This window comes from Pseudophryne corroboree, chromosome 4 (genome assembly GCF_028390025.1).
Source record: "Pseudophryne corroboree isolate aPseCor3 chromosome 4, aPseCor3.hap2, whole genome shotgun sequence".
Lineage (NCBI taxonomy): Eukaryota > Metazoa > Chordata > Amphibia > Anura > Myobatrachidae > Pseudophryne > Pseudophryne corroboree.
This window is the reverse complement of record NC_086447.1, coordinates 593,158,554-593,186,297: the sequence shown is the minus strand read 5'-3', so window position 1 is coordinate 593,186,297 and position 27,744 is coordinate 593,158,554. Positions and strand designations below refer to the sequence as shown.

The following is a 27,744-nucleotide window of genomic DNA, read 5'->3' as shown; positions in this document are numbered from 1 at the left end:
AACACGTGCAGAGAGATTTAGATTTGGGTGGGGATTGTTCAAACTGATATCTAAATTGCCGTGTAAAAAATAAACAGTCAGTATTTACCATGCATAGAAACAATATAACCCTTCCAAATCGAACTCTCTGCATATGTTACATCTGCCCCACCTGCAACATGGTTTTGCTACGTTGCTTGCATTTTGGGTTTGCTAACAAACCTGAATAACCCCTATATACAAACACGCGCGCACACACACTACCAGCCTGTAAAAATGACGTAACAACATACAGTAATACCAATGTCAGCTTCGATGGTGTGCGCTCCTGAATGGAGCAACACTTATATTGCTCCTTCAGGCGCCGTCTAGTGTCTGCCAGTGCGCAGAACACTTGACTTCCCCCCCAGAGAAGTGAGGAGCAGTGTTGGCCTTTTATTATATAGGATACTGTGTGTGAGTGTGTGTGTGAGATAGATATAGATATATATAGATATATTTATTTATTTATATATATATATATATATATATATATATAAAACCATAAACCACTGTGTTGGGATTTACACATATGTATAGACTCAAATGTCTGCATATTTGGAGGAGCACCAGAGCAAGCCACCCCAGTGTGGGGTCTGGAGTGCCAGGGAAATGTGTGTGTATTGTATGTATTTTATATATGGAACACCAACATCACTCATAATGCCGACACCAGAATAATGACTGTCTGCATGTAAGTATGCCGGGGAGCTGGATCGAGTTAGGGGGCGGGGGTAGGGTTAGGCACTAAAAAGGGAGGATTAAGGTTTGGCACTACAGGGGTACAATTACGGTTAACCTGTGGGTACAGCAGGTTAGAGGAGTAGGGGAGGAGGGTTAGAATACTTGGCAGTTGTCCAGATTCTATGCTTTAGGATGCTGCTGTTGGTCCTCTAACCGCCGGCGTCCTGTACCCAGACCATAATATATACATATATAATTAAATATTTTATGTTTCTTTAGAAGTCCAGTGCAGTGCAGCCAAGCATGCTGCCACCATACGAGGGGTGTGCAATAAGGTTCTGGATGTGCAGTGCATAGGTAGAGTAGACACAATCTGACTGGTTGTGAACTGTGATCTCTGACTAAAGTGCTTTTAAAAATGTCAAGGCACAGAACTGTATACAAGCACCACTGCACACCAAAGAAGTCAGCATGTTCACTTCCTTAACAAACTCATTATGAAGCTCAACAGAGGACACCGGAGGGCCATGATTTTCGATGACTACTAGAGTGTTCTGCGACAGCAGCAGTGTTTTGACCGACTGAGCTGCTTTTGGAGAAGAAGCACTGTCCTGAACCACTGTGTTTGAGTAGTTTGCAGAATTTCTGTGTAGGAGATGGTCTCTCGAAGACAAGGAGTGCTGCGGCTGATCTGTGTCTACCATCACCAAGGATAGCATTGGTTCTGTGTGGGTCATAGTTGAGTTGGACACCAGGTGACCATGGCCTAGTTAGATAGGCATTTCAACAACGTGCTTGGCTTTAGCAAGGTTTCTGCCCCATCTGCTCCCTCAAAAATAGAAAGAGGCTTGGGTGACTTGGTGCCACAAAATGCTGGCCAGGTTTGATGGTGGTTGCCCAGACTCTGTCTGGGAGATCATCTGTGACAATGAATCCTGGATCTACAGTTTTGACCCCGAGACCAACAATATTCTGCCTGGTGGATCCCAGTTGGAGGTACGCCTCCACAGAATTTCCGACGTGAGCACTGCATGGTCAAGAAGATGGTGGCTATTTTTGTGGTCATGTAGTTACCGTACCACTCGTGCAGCAGCACACTGTCACTGAGGACTGATACACCAACCAATTCCTGCTGATAGAAGCCACTTCCAGACATAGTCCAGAATTCGTGCTCGTGGTGTCCTTCTCCTGACAATGTTCCTGACAATGCACCTGCCAACAAGTCTAGGAAAGTAATGGATTTTCTGACCCATGAACGCATCCAGGATCTTTGTCATCCGCCATACAGTCCAGACCTGGCCCCCTGAGACTTCTAAGTGCTCCTACAAATCAAGCGCAAGTTGCGTGGAATCCATTTTGAGCCACTTGAAGCTGCAGTGGGATCCGGTCTCTAGGTCGACAGTAACTAGGTCAACACTATCTAGGTTGACCACTATTGGTCGACAGTAACTAGGTCAACAGGGTTTCTAGGTCGACAGGGTATCTAGATCGACATGATCTAGGTCAACAGGTGAAAATGTTGACATGAGTTTTTCATTTTTTTTCTTTCTTTTTTTAACCTTTTCATACTTAACGATCCATGTGGACTACTGTTGGAATGGTAATCTGTGCCGAGCGAAGCATCTTGCCCGAAGCATGGCAAATTAAGTGAGCCATGCGAGGGTGCACTAATTGGGGTTCCCGGTCACTCTACGAAGAAAACAACACAATTATTTTTTTTAAATTTAAAGTCGACCTTTTGACCTGTCGACCCTAGACCCTGTCGACCCTAGACCCTGTCGACCTAAAGACCCTGTTGACCTAGAGACCTTGTCGGCCTAGTTACTGTCGACCAATAGTGGTCGACCTAGTTACTATCTAGCTTCCATACCACACCCAGCTGCAGTGGAGACCTTCATGCAGCATGTAGAAGATATACCTGATTCAGGGTTGTCCAGCTGCATCACCAAGTGGTTTGAGCACATACAACTTTGCATAGATTCCCATGGTGAATACTTTGAAAAACTGTAATGTTAACTTTGTTTGTACACATGTCCTCATACATGTTTGCTGCAGTCACGCCAATCAGCGGGTGGTCTTCAGTATGCCGACTGACGGGATCCCGGCGCACAGTATACCGGCGCCGGGATCCCGACAGCCTGGCATACCGTCACTTATTCTGCCTCGTGGGTGTCCACGACCCCCCTGGAGGGAGAATAAAACAGTGTGGCGCGCGTAGCCCGTAGCGTGGCGAGCGCAGCGAGCCCGCAAGGGGCTCGTTTGTGCTCGCCACACTGTCGGTAAGCCGGCGGTCGGGCTCCCGGCGCCGCGTTGCTGGTCGCCGGGAGCCCGACCGCCGGCATACCATAGTGAACCCCAATCAGCACACCCTTTGGCACACTAGGTCACATGAGAATCTTCTAGCATAGGGTGTCTTTTTTGCATCTTTTGCCAAAAATACATCTTATTTGCAATGCAACATGACAAGGACACATGAGGAGAGAGTCGCTGATTAATTTGATATCTGTGTGCGACTGGCTCTCTGAATCTGTACACAAAATGCTACAGTGTAACAGCTGCAGCTTTTTTCCAATATGAGTTCTGTTCTGCTCTGTATATAGACTCTGTCACACACAATATGTGTCATATAGCAAATGAATAACCACAATCTCCTTGTGCTTCCAAATAGCACTGTATTGTGAATAAGATGCATTCTCAGCAAAAAAAAAAAAAAAGACACCAATTGTTAGAGTTGCACGTGACCTGTTGGCTCACTTGTACCAAATATCTTGCGCTGCATGGCGTATTAAGGCTGGATGTATGTATCTGTAAATATAATACTTTTTGTGCACCTGGAAACTTACTGCACACCCCTCCTATAATAACTTTTAATAATTATGTTAATAACTACAACAAATGAATAACTAATCAGAAATTTTACTTTTAAATTTGTATTCTGTACTAGTAAAAATACAGTCTGATATGGGTTGCAGGACTAGTGAGCTGTCTTAGAAATAGGATTTTAATTACCTGCTGGTAAATCCTTTTCTCGTAGTCCATAGAGGATACTGGGGTTCATATTAGTACCATGGGGTATAGACGGGTCCACTAGGAGCCACTGGCACTTTAAGAGTTTGAGAGTGTGGGCTGGCTCCTCCCTCTCTGCCCCTCCTACCAGACTCAGTCTAGAAACTGTGCCCGAGGAGACGGACATCTTTGAGAGAAGGATTTTACGCAGATAGTGGCGAGATTCACACCAGCTCACACAAAAAGGCAAACCAAGCCAACTAGCTTGAAACTCAGCAACAGCTGAAACATTACTAAACCAAGTAACAAGGCATTACTTAACTAAGAACAAAGTCGTACTGAACCATATAACTACTGCAGGATAATGGAGCGCTGGGCGGCGCCCTGCATCCTCTACGGAGTACGAGAAAAGGATTTACCGGTAGGTAATTAAAATCCTATTTTCTCTTACGTCCTAGCGGATGCTGAGGTCCATATTAGTACCGTGGGGATGTACCAAAACTCCCAGAATGGGAGGGAGAGCGCTGAGGCTCCTGCAGAACTGATTGACCAAACTTTAGGTCCTCAGCGGCCAAAGTATCGAACTTGTAGAACTTGGCAAACGTGTTCGACCCAGACCAAGTAGCCGCTCGGCAAAGTTGTAAAGCCAAGACACCCAAGGCAGCTGCCCAGGAAGAACCCAGCTTACGAGTAGAGTGGGCCTTAACAGACGTAGGACATGGCAAGCCTGCCATAGAATACCCATGCTGGATAGTGAACCTGATCCAGCGAGAGATAGTCTGCTTAGAAGCAGGACACCCAATTTTCTTGGGATCATTCAGGACAAACAGAGTCTGATTTTCTGTGACGAGCAGTCCTCTTCACATAGATCTTCAGAGCCATTACAACATCAAAGGACTTTGAAGAAATTGAGGAGTCAGTAGCAACTGGCACCACAATAGGTTGATTGATATGAAAAGCAGACACAACATTAGGAAGAAACTGTTGATGGGCCCGGAGCTCAGCTCTATCTGCATGGAAGATCAAGTAGGGGTTTTTACAAGACAAAGCCCCCAGCTCCAACACACTTCTAGCAGAATGTAAGGCCAACAAAGTGACAGCCTTGCTTATGAGAAATTTGACCTCAACCTCCTGTAGAGGCTCGAACCAATCTGATTGGAGGAACTGTAACACCACATTAAGATCCCAGGGCGCCGTAGGCAGCACACAGGGAGGCTGAATGTGCATAACCCCTTTCAAGAAAGTCTTAACCTCAGGGAGGGAAGCCAGTTGTTTCTGGAAGAAAATGGATAGGGCCGAAATCTGGACCTTCGCGGATCCCAACCTCAGACCCATATCCACACCTGCTTGCAAGAAGAAGAGAAACCGTCCTGGTTGATACTCCACCATAGGAAACTTCTTGGACTCACACCAAGATACATACTTTTTCCAAATGCGATGGTATTGTTTAGACGTTACACCTTTCCTAGCCTGTATCAGGTTAGGAATAACTTTGTTCGGAATGCCCTTCCAAGCTAATATCTGGCGTTCAACCTCCATGCTGTCAAATGTAGCCACAGTAAGTCTTGATAAGCGAACGGCCCCTGCTGCAGCAGGTCCTCCCGAAGAGCAAGAGGCCTCGGCTCTTTCAGCAGTGGATCCAGAAGATCCGCATACCAAGCCCTTCTTGGCCAGTCTGCAGCAATGAGGATTGCCTGAACTCTTGTTCTCCTTATGAGCTTTAAAACTCTTGGAATGAGTAGAAGTGGAGGAAACACGTACACCGACTGGAACACCCATGGAGTCACTAGGGCGTCCACCGCCACGGCTTGCGGGTCCCTTGACCTGGAACAATACCTCCGAAGCTTCTTGTTGAGACGAGAGGCCATCATGTCTATTTGAGGTACACACCAAAGATCTGTCACCTCCGTGAACACCTCCAGATGGAGGCCCCACTCTCCTGGATGGAGATAGTGTCTGCTGAGGAAGTCCACTTCCCAGTTGTCTACTCCCGAAATGAAGATTGCTGACAGCGCCAATGCGTGTCTTTCTGCCCAGAGGATGATTCTTGTTACCTCTGACATCGCAGCTCTGCTCTTCATTCCGCCCTGTCAGTTTATGTAAGCCACTGTCGTTACATTGTCCGACTGCACTTGAATGGCTCGACCTCGCAGAAGATAAGCCACTTGAAGAAGACCGTTGTAGATGGCTCTTAGTTCCCGAATGTTTATTGGAAGACTGGATTCCAGGCTTGACCACCTTCCATGGAAGGGTTCCCCCGAGTGATTGCGCCCCAGCCCCTGAGACTTGCAGCCGTGGTTAGAGAAGTCCAGTCCTGAATCCCGAACCTGCGGCCCTCCAGAAGGTGAGGCATTTACAGCCACCAGAGGAGTGAGATCCTTGCTTTCGGCGACAGACGTATTCTTTGGTGCATGTGTAGATGAGATCCCGACCACTTATCCAGGAGATCCAATTGGAAGGTCCAAGCATGAAACCTTCTGTACTGTAGATCCTCCTAAGAAGCAACCATCTTCCCCAGAAGGAGAATGCACTGATGAACCGATACCCGGGCTGGCTTCAGGACGTCCCGGACCATTACTTGAATCACCAACACTTTCGCCTCTGGCAGAAACCCAGAAAAGTCAATCTACTTGTCGGCTCCAAATGTGATTTTGGAAGGTTCAGGATCCAACCATGTTCCCTGAGCAGATGAGTCGTGAGAACAATGGACTGCAACAACGTCTCCCTGGACGATGCCTTTATCAGCAGATCGTCCAGATATGGAACTATGTTCACCCCCTGTCTGCGGACGAGAACCATCATCTCTGCCATCACCTTGGTGAACACCCTCAGTGCTGTGGAGAGGCCGAATGGCAGCACCTGAAATTGATAGTGACTGTCCAACAGTGCAAATCTGAGATAAGCCTGGTGCGGTAGCCAAATCGGGATGTGGAGGTGCGCATCCTTGATATCCAGGGATACCAAAAACTCCCTCCTCCAAACCTGAGATCACTGCCCTGAGAGACTCCATTTTGAATTTGAAGACCTTCAGGTAAGGGTTCAGTGATTTCAAGTTCAAAATCGGTGTGACCGAACCATCTGGTTTCGGTACCACGAAAAGATTTGAGTAATAACCCTTGTTTTGCATATGAGTTCGAACTGGAATAATGACCTGTGACTTTTCCAATTTTAGGATGGCTTCCTGTGGGATAGCCCTGTCTGTCAGCAAGGTTGGTAAGCCTGATTTGAAGAATCGATGAGGCGGGAGTTCTTAAAATTCCAGTCTGTACCCCTGGGACACAATATCCTGTACCCAGGGATCCAGGCTGGATGACACCCAGACGTGACTGAAACACCTGAGTCTCGCACCCACCGACCCGTCCTCTAGGCTGTGAGGTCCACCGTCATGCTGAGGAGTTTGAGGAACCAGAAGCAGGTTTCTGGTCCCGGGAGCCTGCGAGAGCAGGCTTTTTGGACTCTGTACGACCGCCTCTAAAGAAGGTGATAGGAGGCTTGGACTTTATTGCCCTAGCGGTCCGAAAGGACTGCGATGCAGCTGAAGAAAAAGCTTTCTGGGTAGGAGGCGTAGCAGAGGGAAGGAAATAGAGCCTGACCTGTGTAGGGTAGGGTCTCCACACTTCTCCTGGATTCTGCGTCTGCAGACCATTGGAGTAGCCAGAGTCCCCTGCGAGCTGATACTGACATGGAAGATATCCGCGCAGTCAGCGTACCCAGGTCCTTCATGGATTCCACCATGAACCCCGCAGAATCCAGTATGTTACGCAGAAACAATTCAATGTCCCTTCTATCCATTGTATCCAAGTCCTCTAGTAATGTGCCTGACCACTTTACTATGGCTTTAGAAATCCATGCACAGGCAGTAGTGGGCCTTAACGTCACTCCTGGAACAGTGTAAATGGATTTAAGCGTAGTGTCAATCTTACGATCACCCTGTTCTTTTAACGCGGTAAACCCAGAGACAGGTAAAACCACCTTTTTAGACAGTCTGGAGACAGATGTGTCAACTATGGGTGGGTTTTCCCATGTTTTTCTATCCTCCTCAGGGAAGGGAAAAGCAACCAGAACCCTTTTTGGGATCTGGAATTTTTTCTCCGGGTTTTCCCAGGATTTTTCAAATATAGCATTTAATTCTTTTGATGCAGGGAAGGTTAGCGAGGCTTTCTTATTGTCGGTGAAGTAAGCCTCCTCAACCTGCTCAGGTGGTGTGTCATTAATATTTAACACATCTCTAATGGCCTCAATCATGAGCTGCACCCCCTTTGCAAGGAATGCCACCCCCCGTCAGCACATCCCCATCACCGTCTGCAGCATCAGAGTCCGTATCATCTTGCATAATTTGGGTAAGTGCACGTTTCTGTGGGAACATGCTAGGGGATTTTGCAGGAATAGGGACAGAACCTGACCAAAGTGCCATAGATTTCTTTAACACCTGAGTTTCAGTCTCCGTATTTGCTACCCTAGTAGAGATCTGAGAGATCATCCCTTTAATAGAGGTTAACCACTCAGGCTCAATGAGACAAGGCATTACATTCTTGTGTACATGGAATGGACTCCTCCTGAGAGGAAACATCCACTGCAGCATATGACACAGAGTCCCTAGACATGGCTATGGAAGATAAGAAATACCTGCCCCCCCCCCCCCCCCCCCACACACACACACACACCCACACACACAGGGAAATGTCAGACACAGTTTCCCCCCAAGAATGCCACAGAGAAACACAGAGATTGAAGCCAACCCACACACAGCGCTGTTCGAGGTAGAAATTACACAACTACCAGCGCTCTCTGTGTACCTTAATAGACTACACAGACTTTACACAGCCTCTCCCCCCCCCCCCCCCCCCCCCTACCTTCTACAACCCCCTGGTACCGCACAGGCTAGCTGGAGTTGCTTGGAGGGACAGCTCTCCCTGTCAGCGTCTTTGTATCAGGATCTGCAGGCAGGAAAATGGCACTGAACGCTGCTGGGTCCGCTCTGAAAAGAAGCTCCGCCCCTGAACATGGCGCTGCTTCCCGCTCTTCAGTTGTTTTATACTGGCCTGAGGTTATTGCTGGCAGCATTACCGATGTCCCTGACAGACTTGTAGACCATTGTAGGGTATTGGCGCTGGCTCAGGGCGCCCCTCACAGCACCGCACTATGTACCGCTGAGCCTCTGGAGCGCAGTTAATACTGCACTCCCACCCTGTTACCGCCATCTTCACACTGGCCCCCGCTTGAAAGGGGGGCCGGTGACTCACTCGCCACCGGAATCTTCTGGCTCTGTAAGGGGAAGATGGCATGCTGCAGGAGTGAGCATTGGCCTGGGGCGGCTAGCGATCAACACCCTCAGGAGCTAATGTCCTGTCAGCGGAGAGAGTGGCTCAGACCCTTCAGGGTGGACACTACTCTCCCCCTTAGTCCCTCGAAGCAGGGAGGCTGTTGCCAGCAGCTTCCCTGTGCCTAAACTAACTCTTAGAAAATAATAAAACTAAAGAAGCTCTAGGTCCCTTAGCTGTGACCGGCTCCTCCGGGCACATTTTCTAAACGGAGTCTGGTAGGAGGGGCATAGAGGGAGGAGCCAGCCCACACTCTCAAACTCTTAAAGTGCCAGTGGCTCCTAGTGGACCCGTCTATACCCCATGGTACTAATATGGACCACAGCATCCTCCTAGGATGTAAGAGAAAATATATTGAGCTCAGATTGATTAAAGTTTAGGCTTTATTTACAGTCATGCAGTTGTAATGCAGTTACATATGCTATTTATAACTTGAAAGCGACATTACAAATAATTGTACTTGAGCTCATTGACACAAAGTACAGAAATGTGTCATGCCTTTAAAAATGTTGCATATTAGATTTTCAGCCAGATTTTTGTTTTTATGAGTTTACATGCAGCCTTCCTCAATCTATGCATCACATACTTTTTCAGATGTTTACCCTGTTTTTTATGCATTTTTGTTTGGAATCTTAAAACTGCAACTGCAAAAAGTTCTGCAGTTGCAAGTTTACTTAAAACCCAAATTTCTGCAGCGGGGTACATTGGTTTCCACAGGAAAACATTGGGGTGAAGAGATGGATCTTGATCCAGGCACCAACAGGCTAAAGCTTTAGACTGTCCCAGGATGCATTGGGGCCTCCTCTATAACCCCGCTTCCAGGCACTGTGAGCTCAGTTTCAAGTTGGTGCCTGCAGAAGCAGGTCACTTAACCGGGGGGCTGCACTGGGCAGCCCTGAAAAAGCTTTTAGAAGACTTCAAGGGCTGCAGCAGTTACATGTCAGGGTGACATTCTGTGCTGCTGCTCCGTCACCTCCCCAGTGGCGTCGCATACTCCCACTGGCTCTGTTCCCGGGTACTTGTGGCGGAGATGCTCCGGCTCTAGGCACACGGTCGCAGACGCTCTCCTGGTTCGCGTGGCTGTTACTGAAGGGAAGAGGTAAGAGGGTTCTCCAGGCGGGACCCGCCATTAAATCGCATTCTGGTCGCAGTCTTAGGAGACGGACTGCGATGCTGGCGTGGACACTGTAACAGAGCAGGGGCCCCACCTTATCCACCAGGGCATAGGAGTACAGGTCGGATATATAAATATCCTCTTTATTAAGACTCCATAGTACCAAGTGGTGAGGACCAGCATAGGGGAGAAGGCGCTTGATCTGTAGCCCCTCCCTCTGCTCCGGGTGCCATCTACTGCTGGTGTTCCCATCCTGGAGCTGCCTCACACTCTCACTCACTCCCTGACTGAGACGCTGGGCGCCATCTTCTAAGCATAGCTGCGACTGGTCTCCGGGACTGCAGGGCAAGGTGGTCTCTGTAAATTCGCATGTACATCAGCACTGTGATTTTACAGACACTTAAGTATTCTACATGACATTATTAAGACAGCGTTAGTTAGAACAAATATACCTGTGCCAGAATATATTGTACGAGTATTCTGATATATACAGGTACATCCGGTCTCGAACCGCGCATTGTTATATATATATATATATATATATATATATATATATATATAGACGAACAAATAAAGGCGGCACTCAGAGACTTCAAAGTGTAAATTTTGTATTGCCCTAGTAAACCAACGTTTCGGGGTCAATGTACCCCTTTTGTTCACCTTGACAAAGGGGTACATTGACCCCGAAGCGTTGGTTTACTAGGGCAATACAAAATTTACACTTTGAAGTCTCTGAGTGCCGCCTTTATTTGTTCGTCTGTCTGGATCTCCCTGGAGGGCACCGGAGCAATCAGCAAGTGAAGGAGGCAGTGCCGGTCCGTGGGGTACATATATATATATATATATATATATATATATATATATATATATATATATACATATTCTACTCCATTGATGTTTTATTGTTTAACTAAAATAATTATCTGCATTGTCACTGTGACTGTGTGTGCCTGTATCTGCTGTGTGGATTTCACTTTGTGTATCCCAGCTTTAGCTATCATTGTATTCTGTACCCTAAGGGACTAGGTGCGTCTAGTGCTTCCCAGTATTTACCATCAAGTGTATTGTACTGTGTGCTCAGTAACATAATACCGGATTTATTTGCTGGTGTTGTGTACTGTGTAGGCAGTCACATAGTGCCGGATTTAGACACTGGTGTTGTGTACGGTGTACGCTGTCACATACTGGGGAATTTATTCGCTGGTATTTTACTCTGTCTGGCTGTATCGTACTCATACGCTCTGCGGTTACATTCACTAAAATATCTAACACAAAGGGCGGGAAATCCACGGACGCTCCTGTATCATGCAGCGCATGCGCCAAGGATTTGCCTGAGGGGGAAGCTTTGTATGATGGTCTGTGTACTGTGTGCCATACATCTCCCAGTCAGTCCGCAGCTCCTGTAACCAATCAGGAGCCACTTTGGGCGGCTTTCTCTACTATGCTCAATATGCAGTGACGCACCTTACGTCCCCTATGGGACCACCTGTGCAATTGCAACCACATATTGTCCCTATGGTATATCCGCCTTGGGCGGATAATTTATCTATCCAGTTGCAGCAATTGAATCAATCATTGGTTAGACATAAACCTACCCGAAATCACTCTCGTGTCAAGGGGTCATCTCAGCGGGCCACTTCCTCCTCACAATCCACTATTCTCTCGGAAGATTCTTCTGATGAGGATGGGGTGTATACTGACCCGTCAGACACTGAATAAGCTTCTTCTGACTAGGAATCTACTATGCAGGTTGATGTCCCTGATTTAGTGGTTGCTATTAAGCAGATCCTACAGATCACTGATGATGAGGATTCCACTACAGTTTCTAAGAAACCTGATAAGTTTAAATGTCAGAAGGTATCTAAAACATTATTACCGCATTCTGACCATTTAGTAAACATATTTAAGGAACCCTGGTCTTTGTCAGGAAATAAATTATCCCTATCTAAAAAGATGGTAACTCATTATCCTCTCCCTTCTGAGTTGTATAACAAGTGGGAAAATTCACCGCCGGTGGATTCCTATATCACCTGTCTCGTGCTGTCCTCTACTCTGCCTGTCACCACTGTCACCTCACTGAAGGAACCGAAAGATAAGCATGTGGAGGGATGCCTGAAGTCTATTTACTCCCTTACAGGTGCTGTAAATAGATCCAGTATAGCAGCCTCTTGAGCTGCAAAAGGAATTGAAGCATGGGTTCAGGCATTAGAGGATGAGCTGCCTCAGGCTATATCTTGACATTGCCAGACAGTACCTGTCTCACATTACCAACACCGCCCATTACATTCAGGAGGTGTCCTCTGAGGCAGGTGTGTTGGCGTCCAAGGCATCGACTGCGTCCATCCTGGCTTACCGTATTCTGTAGTTGAGGTGGTGAAAGGTGGACCTGGACTCCAAAAAGACCTTGGAGGTACTCCGTATTAAAGGAGACATCCTATTTGGGGAAGATCTCAATAAGATTGTGACTGACTTAGCGGCTGCTAAGACTGCATTTCTCCCGAATACTAATCCTTCTGCACAGAAGGCAAAAGGTACCACTTTTTGCTCCTTTTGGCCTCAAGTGAAAACAAAAGTTCAGGCATTCCCGAGAAAATCTCGTCCTCCCAAAACCACCAATTCCAAGGCAAGACAATCCTGGGCTGCCCGTCAGCCTGCTTCTAAACATGACAAGCCTGCTGCATGACGGGGCGGGCCTTTCCCCTGCGATTCACCCAGGTCTGGATAAAGACCACTTCAGATTCATGGTTGCGAGAAGTTCTCTCATGGGTACGCAGTCTCTTTCAAGAGACGTCCCCCTTGCCAGTTCTGCACAATGGTTATCCCTTCAGATCCGTTGAAGGCGCAAGCTCTACAACTGTTTGTGCGTTCCCTCCTGGATACAGTACTGGTAGTGCCGGTACCTCTATCCCAGAGAGGCAGAGGATACTACTCGACCCTGTTTCTAGTCTCGAAACCCAGTGGGTCTTTCTGGCCTATACTCAACCTCAAGTCGCTGAACAAGTTTGTGAATGTGTCCAAGTTCCGTATGGAAACGCTGCTCTCAATTGTTCTGGCCATGGAACCCGGAGACCATATGGTATCCCTGGATATAAAAGATGCTTGCCTGCATATTCCTATTGCCATATCGCATCAGCAATATCTGCGGTTTGCTATTGGCAACCTCCACTATCAATTCCGGGCTCTTCCGTTTGGACTGGCAAGGGCCCCTCTGATCTCCTCCCGATAAACATTCTGGAATTGCGGGCAGTGTTCAATGCTTTGTCTCTCAACCTGCCTCTGTTATAGAACAGGCCTGTTCAAGTACGGTCAGACAACGCCACCACGGTGGCATATGTAAACCATCAAGGAGGCACTCGAAACCGCGTGGAAATGATGGAAGTATCAAAAATCCTTCATTGGGAGGAACACCATCTGCCAGCAATATTGGAAGTGTTCATTCCGGGAGTCCTCAACTGTAAAGCGGATTTCCTCAGTCGTCAGGACGTACATACCGGAGAGTGGAGTCTTCATCAGGAAGTCTTTCAACTCCTAGTGGACAAGTGGGGCCTACCAGATGTAGACCTGATGGCGTCTCGACACAATCACAAGGTTCCGGTCTTCGGATCAAGAACCAGGGATCCTCAAGCAGCATTCGTGGATGCACTGGCAATTCCATAGAACTTTAGCTGCCCTACGTGTTCCCTCTAGTGTCACATCTGCCCAGGTTACTGCAGAAGTTCAAACAAGAAGGAGGAATTCTACTTCTAGTCACTCCAATGTGGCCCGGTAGGCATTGGTTCTCAGACCTGCAGGGTCTATCGATAGAGCGTCCTCTTCTACTTCCTCAATGCCCAGACCACCTCGTTCAGGGCCCTTGTGTCTACCCAGACTTGGCCAGACTGGCTTGATGGTGTGTCTCTTGAAGCTTCACTCCTGAAGGCAAAGGGATTCTCTGAGGCAGTTATCCAAACTATGCTGAAGGCCCGCAAACCGGCATCTGTGCGGATTTATTATAGGGTCTGGCATTCTTACTTCACCTGGTGTGCTGCTAAGAATTACGATGCATACACATTCAGAACTTCCAGACTTCTGGCTTCTCTGCAACAAGACCTGGACTTAGGTCTTCATCTGGCCTCCCTCAAGGTTCATATTTCTGCCTTGTCGGTGTGGTTTCAGAGGAAAATTGTGTCTATTCCTGACGTTCATACTTTCACTCAGGGTGTGTTATGGAATCAGCCTCCCCATGTCCCTCCTGTGGCTCCATGGGATCTGCCTGTTGTCCTGAATGCCCTGCAAGAGTCTCCATTTAAACCTTTGAGTCAGTGGACCTTAAATGGCTTACGGTCAAGGTCCTCTTCCTATTGGCCATCGCCTCTGATAGGAGGGTGTCAGACTTGGGCGCTTTGTCCTTGAGTCCACCCTTCCTGATATTTCACCGTGACCGGGCAGTTCTTAAAACTCGCCCGGGTTATTTACCTAAGGTGGTGTCATCTTTTCACTTTAACTAAGAGATTGTGGTTCCAGCTTTCGTCTTCTCTGGTTTGTCCTCCAAAGAGCGGTCTTTGGATGTGGTATGGGTTCTCCGTATATACATGCAGAGGACTGCCTCTATCAGGAGGTCAGATACCCTTTTTGTACTTTTTGGTTTTCACAAACGTGGCTGGCCAGCAAATAAGCAAACCTTGTCCAGATAGATTAGAATGGTGATGGCACAAGGCTAAGCACATGCTGGACTCCCAGCTCCTGCTGCTATTAAAGCCCATTCTACTTGGTCTGTTGGACCTTCTTGTGTGGCCCGCCAAGGTGCGTCTGCTAAACAATTGTGCAAGGCGGCTACGTGGTCCTCAGTAAACACATTCATTAGGTTTTGTACCTCCGATACTTCCGCTTCCCAGGATGCTTCCTTTGGACACCAGGTTCTCATACCCACTGCAGCACGTCCCCTCCCATGAGGAACTGCTTTAGGACATCCCCGATGTTTCCCTGTGGAAACCAATGTACCCCGCTGCAGAAAAGGAGATTTATGGTAGACTTACCATGGTTAAATCTTTCTGTGAGGTACATTGGTTCCACAGGGCGCCCACCCTAACGTACCTAGCTTCTATGAATTTGTATGGCATTAGCCGCTAGTCCCTTTTCCTGTCGTGAGAATGTGGTTCTATGTGACTAACATCTACCTTCTCTTTTACCTGCTCTTGCATTGGACTGGTTAACGAAACTGAGTTCACAATGCCTGGAGGTGGGGTTATAGAGGAGGCCCCAATGCATTCTTGGACAGTCTAAAGCTTTAGTCTGTTGGTGCCTGGATCAAGATCCATCTCTACACCCCCATGTTTCCCTGTGGATCCAATGTACCTCGCAGAAAGAGATTTAACCATGGTAAGTCTACCATAAATCTCCTTATTTAAACAATAAAAAAAAAAAAAGTTTTTGGATGCCCAAAGCTCATTGGTGCACGTGGTGAGCAAAAGCTAGCTTGTCTGGACCCTATCCCTCCGTACAGCTACTGCAGTACAAATTGCTAATAAAATTAATGCTGTCTGTGATAGGTGTCAGAACACATAGAGCACTGTATATTGCTGCATATGGGTCAGCTTAGCCACAGACCAGTTAGAGTGCCCATGCTGACCCATGTCCACCACAGAAAGCACCTGCAATGGGCACGTGAGCATCAGAACTGGACCATGGCAATGGAAGAAGATGGCCTGGTCTGATGAATAACGTTTTCTCTTGCATCATGTGGATGGCTAGGTGCTTGTGTGTCATTTTACATTGGGAAGAGATGGCACCACAATGCACTGTGGGTTGAAAGCAAGCTAGAGAAGGCAGTGTGATTCTCTGGGCAATGTTCTGATGGAAATCCTTGGTCCTGGCATTAATGTGCATGTTACTTTGACACATACCACCTACTGTACCTAATTATTGTTGCAGGCCAAGTACACCCCTTCAAGGAAAATGCTCCCTGTCACACTACAAAAATTGTTCTGGAATGGTTTATGCAACATGACCAAAAAAATTCAAGGTGTTGACTTATCCTTGAAATTCCCCATATCTCAATCTATTTGTGCATCTGTGGGATGTCATGGAAAAACAAGCCATGGAGGTCCCACCTCGACATGTACAGGACTTAAAGGATCTGCTGCTAGCGTCTTGGTGGAAAAAGAGGGGGGACCTGGATTGCACATCCTATTACTAAAGATATCAAGAGGTGCTATCATGCTGAGACGTCTAATACTATGCTGGAGGAAGAGAGGCAAATGTACACTCTTAGGGTGGAATTCAAATGTTTGAAAAGTCGGTTGGGTGTCTGTTTTTTCCTGTCTATTAGATAGGATAAAACATACTCCCAACCGACTTTTCAAACATTTGAATCTCCCCCTTAGTGTACATCTGCATCTCTCTTCCTCCTGCTAACGTCTTGGTGCCAGATACCACAGCACACCTTCATATGTCTTGTGGAATATGTGCCCTGACAGGTCAGAGCTGTTGTGATGGCACGAGGGGGCATTACACAATGGGGGTTATTTCGAGTTGATTACACGTAGCAACTTTTTTGCTGCCCATGCGATCAACTAGACGCCGCCTACGGGGGAGTGTATTTCTGCATAGCAGGGCTACAATCGCTTCTGCAGCCCTGCTATGCAAAAATAGATTCCTGTAAAACAAGACTAGGGTAAAAGTTACTATCCAGCGATGCAGGTCCCGGAATTGACGTCAGACATCCGCCCTCCAAACGCCTGTACACTCCTGCGTTGGACTCACCACTCCCAGAAAATGGTGAGTATCCTCCCCAGAATGCCTCCCTGCTGTCAGTCTTCTTGCAATCTCGCTAGCGATCAATTTCTTCTTTCTTCTGGTCATTGCCCGGGCAATGACGCGCGTGTGCATTGTGCGGGCGCCGCGCAGGCGTAGTCCCGACCCGTTCGCACCGCTGTGACAACCAGCAGCATGTGAACGGGTCAGAATTACCCCCCCCCCCCCCAATATTAGGCAGGTGGTTGTAATGTTATGATTGAACAGTGTGCGTTTATATGTTTGTATGTATGAATGTATGTATGGACAGAGAGAGAGATAGCTAGAAAGAGAGATGTGTGGCACTCACGTTTCAATTATAAAATTGTCATCAGGATACACAATTTTTTAATTGACAAGTTGATATCCATCTGTGGTCAAGTCGTTTTTCATCAGCTGTGAGTGCCGCACATCTTTTTCTACATTCTGCTGCTGCAAACGTGAGGGCATCGGGCGAAGTTTCTTCTGTGCTGGACTAAGTGTATTGTGTATATGTGTGTGTGTGTGTGTGTGTGTGTATATATATATATATATATATATATATATATATTATATCTCGACGTGCAATATTAGTTATACTATTCTGTTCTTGTTATAGTTTGCACATAGTTTTAGTTTATGGGAGTTCTAGGATGTCTGTTTTCAGTGATCACCCTTTAGGACAGTTCTGTGGTTTAGTGACAAGTGATACATTATGTGTGACTTGATTGTGAAGGGTTAAGAAGTTATTGGGAGTATAACATTAGTCTGCAATTGCCTAAAATATGGCAGAGCAGGCACAGATTCTTCACAAAGAAAAATAATACAGCTAATGTAATGTCTTGTATAGATTTTTCTTTTGTGTGTGTTACCTTAACAGTGCCTAGCCCAAGGAAATATTTACGTTCCATTTATTTGCTACCACTGTATAAAAATAACATTTGCATGTATCAAAACAGAATAGGACTTTTCTCGTACAATCGCCATAGCTACAGAGACAGGGACCAACATACATAAATTCTTACTGAATCTGTCTCCTCCCTCTCCTTTGCATAGAGTGCCACTGACATTAGGGAGGGGCTGCCAGCAAAGAAGAGGATGGAGGCAGATAAAATAAGGTAACTAATTAAATAGTAAGCATTTCTGAACAAATGATGGACTAACCAGCCTAAGATCAAAACTACTGTATCAGCAAATGATCACTAATAGTGATGGGACTTTCCTTTGTGAATTCATTACTATACCTTGATGACTATGATAAAATTTCTATGGAAACTAACTTTTAATTTTATGTGGCATTTTATTTGTCCAAATAGCAACAGTTGCAGTAGAGGTAGTTGCGTAATATAGATGATCACCTACCCTTGTTTCCACATTTTTGTGTTTTAAAAGCATTTATCCTTCAATATAACCCAAAGCTATATTTTTATACTCTTGGATGGCTGATACATGCAAAATTAATACAGCGCTGTACAAACTAGATTACTTAGAAAACATTTTGTTCCTTTTATTTTGTATTCACTTCCATAATAAGCAACACTAATACACATCACACATAAATAAGCATTAATTTAACTGTGCACAATTGTAGACCTTACAAAGCACTGACAAGAAATTTATCACTGAACGGTTTCAGTTAGGTTAAAGACTGAGAGATGCAAGTAGACTTGTATGTATACCAAAAGTAAAGTACTCTGCATTTCTTAACCTGTTGTACTGTAAGTGGTAGTATATTCAGAACATCACTCAGGAAGTAAAATGCAGAGTTACTGTAATCCTGCTTTTTTAAAGGCGATAGCGCTTTTTTAGGGTTTCAGTCTGTCTCTTTTTGGTGGAAATTCAACAGTTAGGAATAGCAGCTGAATTCTCTCTTCAGCAGTTGTTAGTGTTCCATCTTTTATATTGCTTATACACATGTAGCACTTAATATAAGACTTCCTATATAGAATATATTATAGAAAGGCCCAACCATTCCCACCACCGCTGCTGCCTGTGGGGTGGCTGTATATTTTTACTCCACCTGCCCCTTCCCCTCTTAGTTCCCCCTTGCCTTAAAGTGAGATGTAACTCATAATTTATTTCTATATGTTTGAGAATTGGCAGATTAATACATTTGTTGATTCTAATGTGGCCATCTGCAGTGATACATTGTTTTAGCAGTATAATGCTCTCTTATATGCTCCAACATAACGATGTTAAATGTAATCTAGTCTTTTAGATTTTTTTGGGGGAGGGAAACAATGTTCCGTTATATAGTGTTTGGTTGTGATTCTCATCCCTGTTTACTGACTTGGTTATGCATCTTACAACATGTTAGTGCCATTGTTCCTTGCAATATCAATGAAAAGGTTTAGCCTGAGAGGATTTACATATGGGACAATTAACATAGAGGAGAGTCTTTTAATGCAGGATAATATGAAGATATTTGAAATGTGTGCCAGTCTTTTGAATTATTTCTTAAGTAGAGTGGCTGGAAGTGCAATAGGCATTTTGAGTGTCCAACAATTTAAACCAGCAGAGTTTTCATTTGAAAATTACTGTGTGTATGTTTTTATATTATCTATATTGTAGGATGAAAGGTTTCCTAAAGGTACCGGACTGGACTCAGGGACTCGTATCCAGTCTGTTCTTTGCTTGCCGATTGTTACAGCAATTGGAGATCTTATTGGGATTCTAGAACTTCATAGGCATTGGGGAAGGGAAGCCTTTGGTCTGTGTCATCAACAGGTAAACCTCTAATAATACTATAGGAATTGTACAGTGCACTTCTTATCTACACAGCTGAATGTCTTTATGAACTCAGATTGTATTATGGATATTGAGATAAGTATTACATATTCAGTAGGCATTGTACTGTATATTGGTTGTCATATATACATATTCTTATGCAGTCTAGTTTATGTGGTCAAACTGGAGTCTTATGAACAAATATCACTATATCCAACTACAGTATATACTACTTAAAGCTTATCTCAATATTCAGAAATTAACTACATCACGGTTGGTGTAGTGGTTAGCACCATTGCCACTCAGTACGGAGGTCTTGGTTTTGCGCTTACCACCAAAACTCTAAATGTGTGGATTTTGTATGTTCTACCCTGTGATGATACCAATATTGTGTGATGGCCACACAATTAAAAGTGTATAGTAAAATGGCATAACCAGACAAACACATTGCACTGAGTTAGGTTGTGTTGCTCATGAAAACGTGAAAATTAATTGTGTCAAACCATGGACCCTGTAAGAGTACCATACAGTATGTCCAGGGAAAACACTGGAGCTGGGCCTCTGGATAGGCAGTGGCATTCATTGGCTTTATCTAATGGTTATTAACTTTCTGCTACCTGTAATATTTTTGAAGAGAGAACTTGTATTTACATAGACCTATTAATTTTCAGTTGCTTTTTATGGGTTTGTCTTCTAACTTTTATGTTAATAATCACTTAATGTTATATTCTGAGAATCATAACTGTAGGTTTCTTTTTTTGTGTGTTCCATTGGCACAGCATTAATATAATTCAAAATAATAGATTAGGCATTTCTGGAAGGGTTTACTGCATGGTAATATTGTGTAGTCAAAAAGTCTTGTGTTGATATTTGCTAATATTACAATCTACAGTATATGGAGTATCCTGCTTAAATGTGACTAATCATATTTAATATTTGCTACTGAAATATACATACAGGGGTAAATTTACTAAAAGTTCTAAAAATGAAAGTGGTGATGTTGCCCATAGCAACCAATCAGATTCTGTCTTTCGTTTTCTAGAATACAATAGAGAAATGATAGACAGAATCAGATTGGTTGCTATGGGCAACATCACCACTTTCATTTTTAGAACCTTTAGTAAATTTACCCCACAGTATTTTATATATACATATACAGGTTGAGTATCCCTTATCCAAAATGCTTGGGACCAGAGGTATTTTGGATATCGGATTTTTCCGTATTTTGGAATAATTGCATACCATAACGAGATATCATGGTGATGGGACCTAAATCTAAGCACAGAATGTATTTAGGTTACATATACACCTTATACACACAGCCTGAAGGTCATTTTAGCCAATATTTTTTATAACTTTGTGCATTAAACAAAGTGTGTCTACATTCACACAATTCATTTAGGCTTCATATACACCTTATACACACAGCCTGAAGATCATTTAATACAATATTTTTAATAACTTTGTGTATTAAACAAAGTTTGTGTACATTGAGCCATCAAAAAACAAAGGTTTCACTATCTCACTCTCACTCAAAAAAGTCTGTATTTCGGAATATTCCGTATTTCGGAATATTTGGATATGGGATACTCAACCTGTGTATATGTGTATGTATATAATATAGCAGACGTGGAAACTGCGGCACTCGTAGTGATTTTAGAAGAAAATGCTGTTTAATGAATCAAATCCATTATAAAAATGCCCCACAAGGCCAACGTTTCGGTGACAAGCACCGTTTTCAAGGCGGGCATAAACACAAGACAAACAGTACAATTACATAGCACTCACCTAAATAAGGAGAAGCCAACCCACCGCGGGAGAGCCGGGACCACCGTGCGCTTCCGCCAGCCGCAGCCACGGGTGCGTCACATCCGGTGACGTCAGCCGACATCCGCTGTGGTTACCTTAGCAACGCGTCCCGTTGCCCTGGCGACGCGTCTACTTGCCGGGCCACCCGCAGGATACCGCTGACTGATCTCCCCGGCCCTCCCAGCGGTGAACTGTAAAACAAACACTGGCAATTTAGCATCACACAAAAAGATAGCTCAATCATATATGTAATACTATGTGAAAGCATGAGTATATTACACTTATAGTATTAGTGCTAAAAAAAACACAGTGCCTGCCGAACTATATCACAGAGACAGCACCAATGACCAGGAACTATAATCATATGTGAAGCAAAACAACCTAAAAGTAAAAAAAAGGTATCATATTACTTGCTTCTAAAAGCCACTGTACACAACATGCTGAATAGATCACCATATTAACCCCTACTGGAAAGTGCAGGCATATCACACTGAAATGAAATGCACACTGGAAACAGAAAAATAAAAAATAGAAAAATAAAAAATCAAGAGATTAATGCAAACTTCTTGGCTACTCAGTGTCCTCAAAATACATTCCAATTGAGTTGTTCATTCGTCCCATTGGGAGCTACAGTATTGAGAACATGAATCCACGTGCTCTCACATGAGGGTACCGTGAAATACTCACTACAGCAACGAGTGACGGTTCATCCCTGCGTTTATATATATATATATATATATATATATATATATATATATATATATATATATACATAGACAAAGAAATCCTTCCCAAGTCCGGTATGGTACTTCGTGGAAGAAAAACAGGCGGCACTCCAAGGTCTTTTTAAATAAGCTTGTATTAGAAAATTACAGCATAGTGCAAAAGCAACGTTTCAAGACCATTGCGGTCTTTTCGTCAGGCTGTGCATCTTGAAAAGTTATACAAGTGACTAAAAAAACCTTGGAGTGCCGCCTGTTTTTCTTCCACGAAGTACCATACCGGACTTGGGAAGGATTTCTTTGTCTATATGCTGAAAGAGGAGGGCACCCAGGCACAAATAACTTCTTTCATCCAGAGTGCCGGATAACATATACCTATATATATATATATATATATATATATATATATATATATATATATATATATATTACAGTACTGTGTAATGCTTTTAGGCAGGTGTGGAAAAAATACTGCAAAGTAAGAATGCTGTCAAACATAAAGGTGTTAATAGTTTATTTCTCTATCGTCCTAGTGGATGCTGGGGTTCCTGAAAGGACCATGGGGAATAGCGGCTCCGCAGGAGACAGGGCACAAAAAGTAAAGCTTTTCCAGATCAGGTGGTGTGCACTGGCTCCTCCCCCTATGACCCTCCTCCAGACTCCAGTTAGATTTTTGTGCCCGGCCGAGAAGGGTGCAATCTAGGTGGCTCTCCTAAAGAGCTGCTTAGAAAAAGTTTAGCTAGGTTTTTTATTTTACAGTGATTCCTGCTGGCAACAGGATCACTGCAGCGAGGGACTGAGGGGAGAAGGAGTCAACTCACCTGCGTGCAGGATGGATTGGCTTCTTGGCTACTGGACATCAAGCTCCAGAGGGACGATCACAGGTACAGCCTGGATGGTCACCGGAGCCGCGCCGCCGGCCCCCTTGCAGATGCTGAAGTCAGAAGAGGTCCAGAATCGGCGGCTGAAGACTCCTGCAGTCTTCTAAAGGTAGCGCACAGCACTGCAGCTGTGCGCCATTTTCCTCTCAGCACACTTCACACGCGGTCACTGAGGGTGCAGGGCGCTGGGGGGGGGCGCCCTGGGAGGCAAATGTAACCTATATAAAGGCTAAAAATACCTCACATATAGCCCCCAGAGGCTATATGGAGATATTTAACCCCTGCCTGATTTCTCTAAATAGCGGGAGACGAGCCCGCCAGAAAAGGGGCGGGGCCTATCTCCTCAGCACACGGCGCCATTTCCTCTCACAGCTCCGCTGGTCAGGACGGCTCCCAAGTCTCTCCCCTGCACTGCACTACAGAAACAGGGTAAAACAGAGAGGGGGGGCAAATTTATGGCGATATTTTGATATAACAAAGCAGCTATAAGGGAGCACTTATTATAAGGCTATCCCTGATATATATATAGCGCTTTTGGTGTGTGCTGGCAAACTCTCCCTCTGTCTCCCCAAAGGGCTAGTGGGTCCTGTCTTCGTTAGGAGCATTCCCTGTGTGTCTGCTGTGTGTCGGTACGTGTGTGTCGACATGTATGAGGACGATATTGGCGTGGAGGCGGAGCAATTGCCAAATATGAGGATGTCACCCCCTAGGGAGTCGACACCAGAATGGATGCCTTTATTTATGGAACTACGGGATAGTGTCAACACGCTAAAGCAGTCGTTTGACGACATGAGACGGCCGGACAATCAATTGGTGCCTGTCCAGGCGACTCAAACACCGTCAGGGGCTGTGAAACGCCCTTTGCCTCAGTCGGTCGACACAGACCCAGACACAGGCGATGACTCCAGTGGTGACGGTGACGAATCAACCGTATTTTCCAGTAGGGCCACACGTTATATGATTTTGGCAATGAAGGAGGCGTTACATTTAGCTGATACTACAGGTACCACTAAACAGGGTATTATGTGGGGTGTGAAAAGACTACCTATAGTTTTTCCTGAATCAGAAGAATTAAATGACGTGTGTAATGAAGCGTGGGTTGCCCCTGATAAAAAGCTGATAATTTCAAAGAAATTATTGGCATTATACCCTTTCCCGCCAGAGGTTAGGGAGCGCTGGGAAACACCTCCTAGGGTGGACAAGGCGCTAACACGCTTATCTAAACAAGTGGCGTTACCCTCTCCTGAGACGGCCGCACTTAAAGATCCATCAGATAGGAGGATGGAAAATATCCAAAAAAGTATATACACACATGCAGGTGTTATACTACGACCAGCTATAGCGACTGCCTGGATGTGCAGTGCTGGGGTAGTTTGGTCAGAGTCCCTGATTGAAAATATTGATACCCTGGACAGGGACAATATTTTACTGTCGTTAGAACAAATAAAGGATGCATTTCTTTATATGCGTGATGCACAGAGGGATATCTGCACACTGGCATCACGGGTAAGTGCTATGTCCATTTCGGCCAGAAGAGCTTTATGGACGCGACAGTGGACAGGCGATGCGGATTCAAAACGGCATATGGAAGTTTTGCAGTATAAAGGGGAGGAGTTATTTGGAGTCGGTCTATCAGATTTGGTGGCCACGGCTACAGCCGGGAAATCCACCTTTCTACCTCAAGTCACTCCCCAACAGAAAAAGGCACCGACCTTTCAACCGCAGCCCTTTCGTTCCTTTAAAAATAAGAGAGCAAAGGGCTATTCATATCTGCCACGAGGCAGAGGTCGAGGGAAGAGACAGCAACAGGCAGCTCCTTCCCAGGAACAGAAGCCCTCCCCGGCTTCTACAAAAGCCTCAGCATGACGCTGGGGCTTCTCAAGCGGACTCGGGGACGGTGGGGGGTCGTCTCAAAAATTACAGCGCGCAGTGGGCTCACTCGCAAGTAGATCCCTGGATCCTGCAGATAATATCTCAGGGGTACAGGTTGGAATTAGAGACAGATCCACCTCGCCGGTTCCTGAAGTCTGCTTTACCAACGTCCCCCTCCGAAAGGGAGACGGTTTTGGAAGCCATTCACAAGCTGTACTCTCAGCAGGTGATAGTCAAGGTACCTCTTCTACAACAAGGGAAGGGGTATTATTCCACTCTTTTTGTGGTACCGAAGCCGGATGGCTCGGTAAGGCCTATTCTAAATCTGAAGTCCTTGAACCTGTACATAAAGAAGTTCAAGTTCAAGATGGAGTCACTCAGAGCAGTGATAGCGAACCTGGAAGAGGGGGACTTTATGGTATCCTTGGACATCAAGGATGCGTATCTCCACGTTCCAATTTACCCCTCACACCAGGGGTACCTCAGGTTCGTTGTACAAAACTGTCACTATCAGTTTCAGACGCTGCCGTTCGGATTGTCCACGGCACCTCGGGTCTTTACAAAGGTAATGGCCGAGATGATGATTCTTCTTCGAAGAAAAGGCATATTAATTATCCCATACTTGGACGATCTCCTAATAAGGGCAAGGTCCAGAGAACAGCTAGAGATGGGATTAGCACTGTCTCAAGAAGTGCTAAAACAGCACGGGTGGATTCTGAATATTCCAAAATCCCAGTTAATGCCGACAACTCGTCTGCTGTTCCTAGGGATGATTCTGGACACGGTTCAGAAAAAGGTTTTTCTCCCGGAGGAAAAAGCCAAGGAGTTATCCGAGCTTGTCAGGAACCTCCTAAAACCAGGAAAGGTGTCTGTACATCAATGCACAAGAGTCCTGGGAAAAATGGTGGCTTCTTACGAAGCAATTCCATTCGGCAGATTCCACGCAAGAATTTTCCAAAGGGATCTGTTGGACAAATGGTCAGGGTCGCATCTTCAGATGCACCTACGGATAACCCTGTCTCCAAGGACAAGGGTGTCTCTTCTGTGGTGGTTGCAGAGTCCTCATCTATTGGAGGGCCGCAGATTCGGCATACAGGATTGGATCCTGGTGACCACGGACGCCAGCCTGAGAGGCTGGGGAGCAGTCACACAAGGAAGAAACTTCCAGGGAGTATGGACGAGCCTGGAAACGTCTCTTCACATAAACATTCTGGAACTAAGAGCAATATACAATGCTCTAAGCCAGGCAGAACCTCTGCTTCAAGGAAAACCGGTGTTGATCCAGTCGGACAACATCACGGCAGTCGCCCATGTGAACAGACAGGGCGGCACAAGAAGCAGGAGTGCAATGGCAGAAGCTGCAAGGATTCTTCGCTGGGCAGAGAATCATGTGATAGCACTGTCAGCAGTGTTCATCCCGGGAGTGGACAACTGGGAAGCAGACTTCCTCAGCAGACACGATCTTCACCCGGGAGAGTGGGGACTTCATCCAGAAGTCTTCCACATACTGGTAACCCGTTGGGAAAGACCAATGGTGGACATGATGGCGTCTCGCCTCAACAAAAAACTGGACAGGTATTGCGCCAGGTCAAGAGATCCGCAGGCAATAGCTGTGGACGCGCTGGTAACGCCTTGGGTGTACCAGTCGGTGTATGTGTTTCCTCCTCTGCCTCTCATACCAAAAGTATTGAGTATTATACGGCAAAGAGGCGTAAGAACGATACTAGTGGTTCCGGATTGGCCAAGAAGGACTTGGTACCCGGAACTTCAAGAGATGATCACGGAAGATCCGTGGCCTCTACCTCTAAGGAGGGACTTGCTTCAGCAGGGTCCCTGTCTGTTTCAAGACTTACCGCGGCTGCGTTTGACGGCTTGGCGGTTGAACGCCGGATCCTAAAGGAAAAAGGCATGCCGGAAGAAGTCATTCCTACTTTGATTAAAGCAAGGAAGGAAGTAACCATGCAACATTATCACCGAATTTGGCGAAAATATGTTGCGTGGTGCGAAGATCGGAGTGCTCCGACGGAGGAATTTCAACTGGGTCGATTCCTACATTTCCTGCAATCAGGATTGTCTATGGGTCTCAAATTGGGATCTATTAAGGTTCAAATTTCGGCCCTGTCGATTTTCTTTCAAAAAGAATTGGCTTCAGTCCCTGAAGTCCAGACCTTTGTTAAGGGAGTGCTGCATATACAGCCTCCTGTGGTGCCTCCAGTGGCACCGTGGGATCTCAATGTGGTTTTGGACTTTCTAAAATCTCATTGGTTTGAACCACTAAAAAAGGTGGATTTGAAATATCTCACATGGAAAGTGACCATGCTTCTAGCCCTGGCTTCGGCCAGGAGAGTGTCAGAACTGGCAGCTTTATCTTACAAAAGCCCATATCTGATTTTCCATTCGGACAGGGCAGAACTGCGGACTCGTCCGCATTTTCTCCCTAAGGTGGTGTCAGCATTTCATCTGAACCAGCCTATTGTAGTACCTGCGGCTACAAGTGACTTGGAGGACTCCAAGTTACTGGACGTTGTCAGAGCATTAAAAATATATATTGCAAGGACAGCTGGAGTCAGAAAATCTGACTCGTTGTTTATATTGTATGCACCCAACAAGATGGGTGCTCCTGCGTCTAAGCAGACGATTGCTCGTTGGATCTGTAGCACAATCCAACTTGCACATTCTGTGGCAGGCCTGCCACAGCCTAAATCTGTAAAGGCCCACTCCACAAGGAAGGTGGGCTCATCTTGGGCGGCTGCCCGAGGGGTCTCGGCATTACAACTCTGCCGAGCAGCTACGTGGTCAGGGGAGAACACGTTTGTAAAATTTTACAAATTCGATACTCT

At 45.7% G+C, this 27,744-nt stretch overlaps 1 protein-coding gene across 2 annotated transcripts in view; it reads left to right on the top strand.

The window, feature by feature from the left end:
• Positions 1-27,744, top strand: part of PDE10A (phosphodiesterase 10A) — a 490,921-nt gene that overhangs the window by 331,442 nt on the left and 131,735 nt on the right. For both annotated transcript variants that reach the window (XM_063917548.1, XM_063917547.1), the window contains exon 7: positions 19,465-19,620. In XM_063917548.1, coding sequence (XP_063773618.1) covers positions 19,465-19,620 — 156 coding nt within the window. The remainder of the gene's footprint in view (positions 1-19,464; positions 19,621-27,744) is intronic.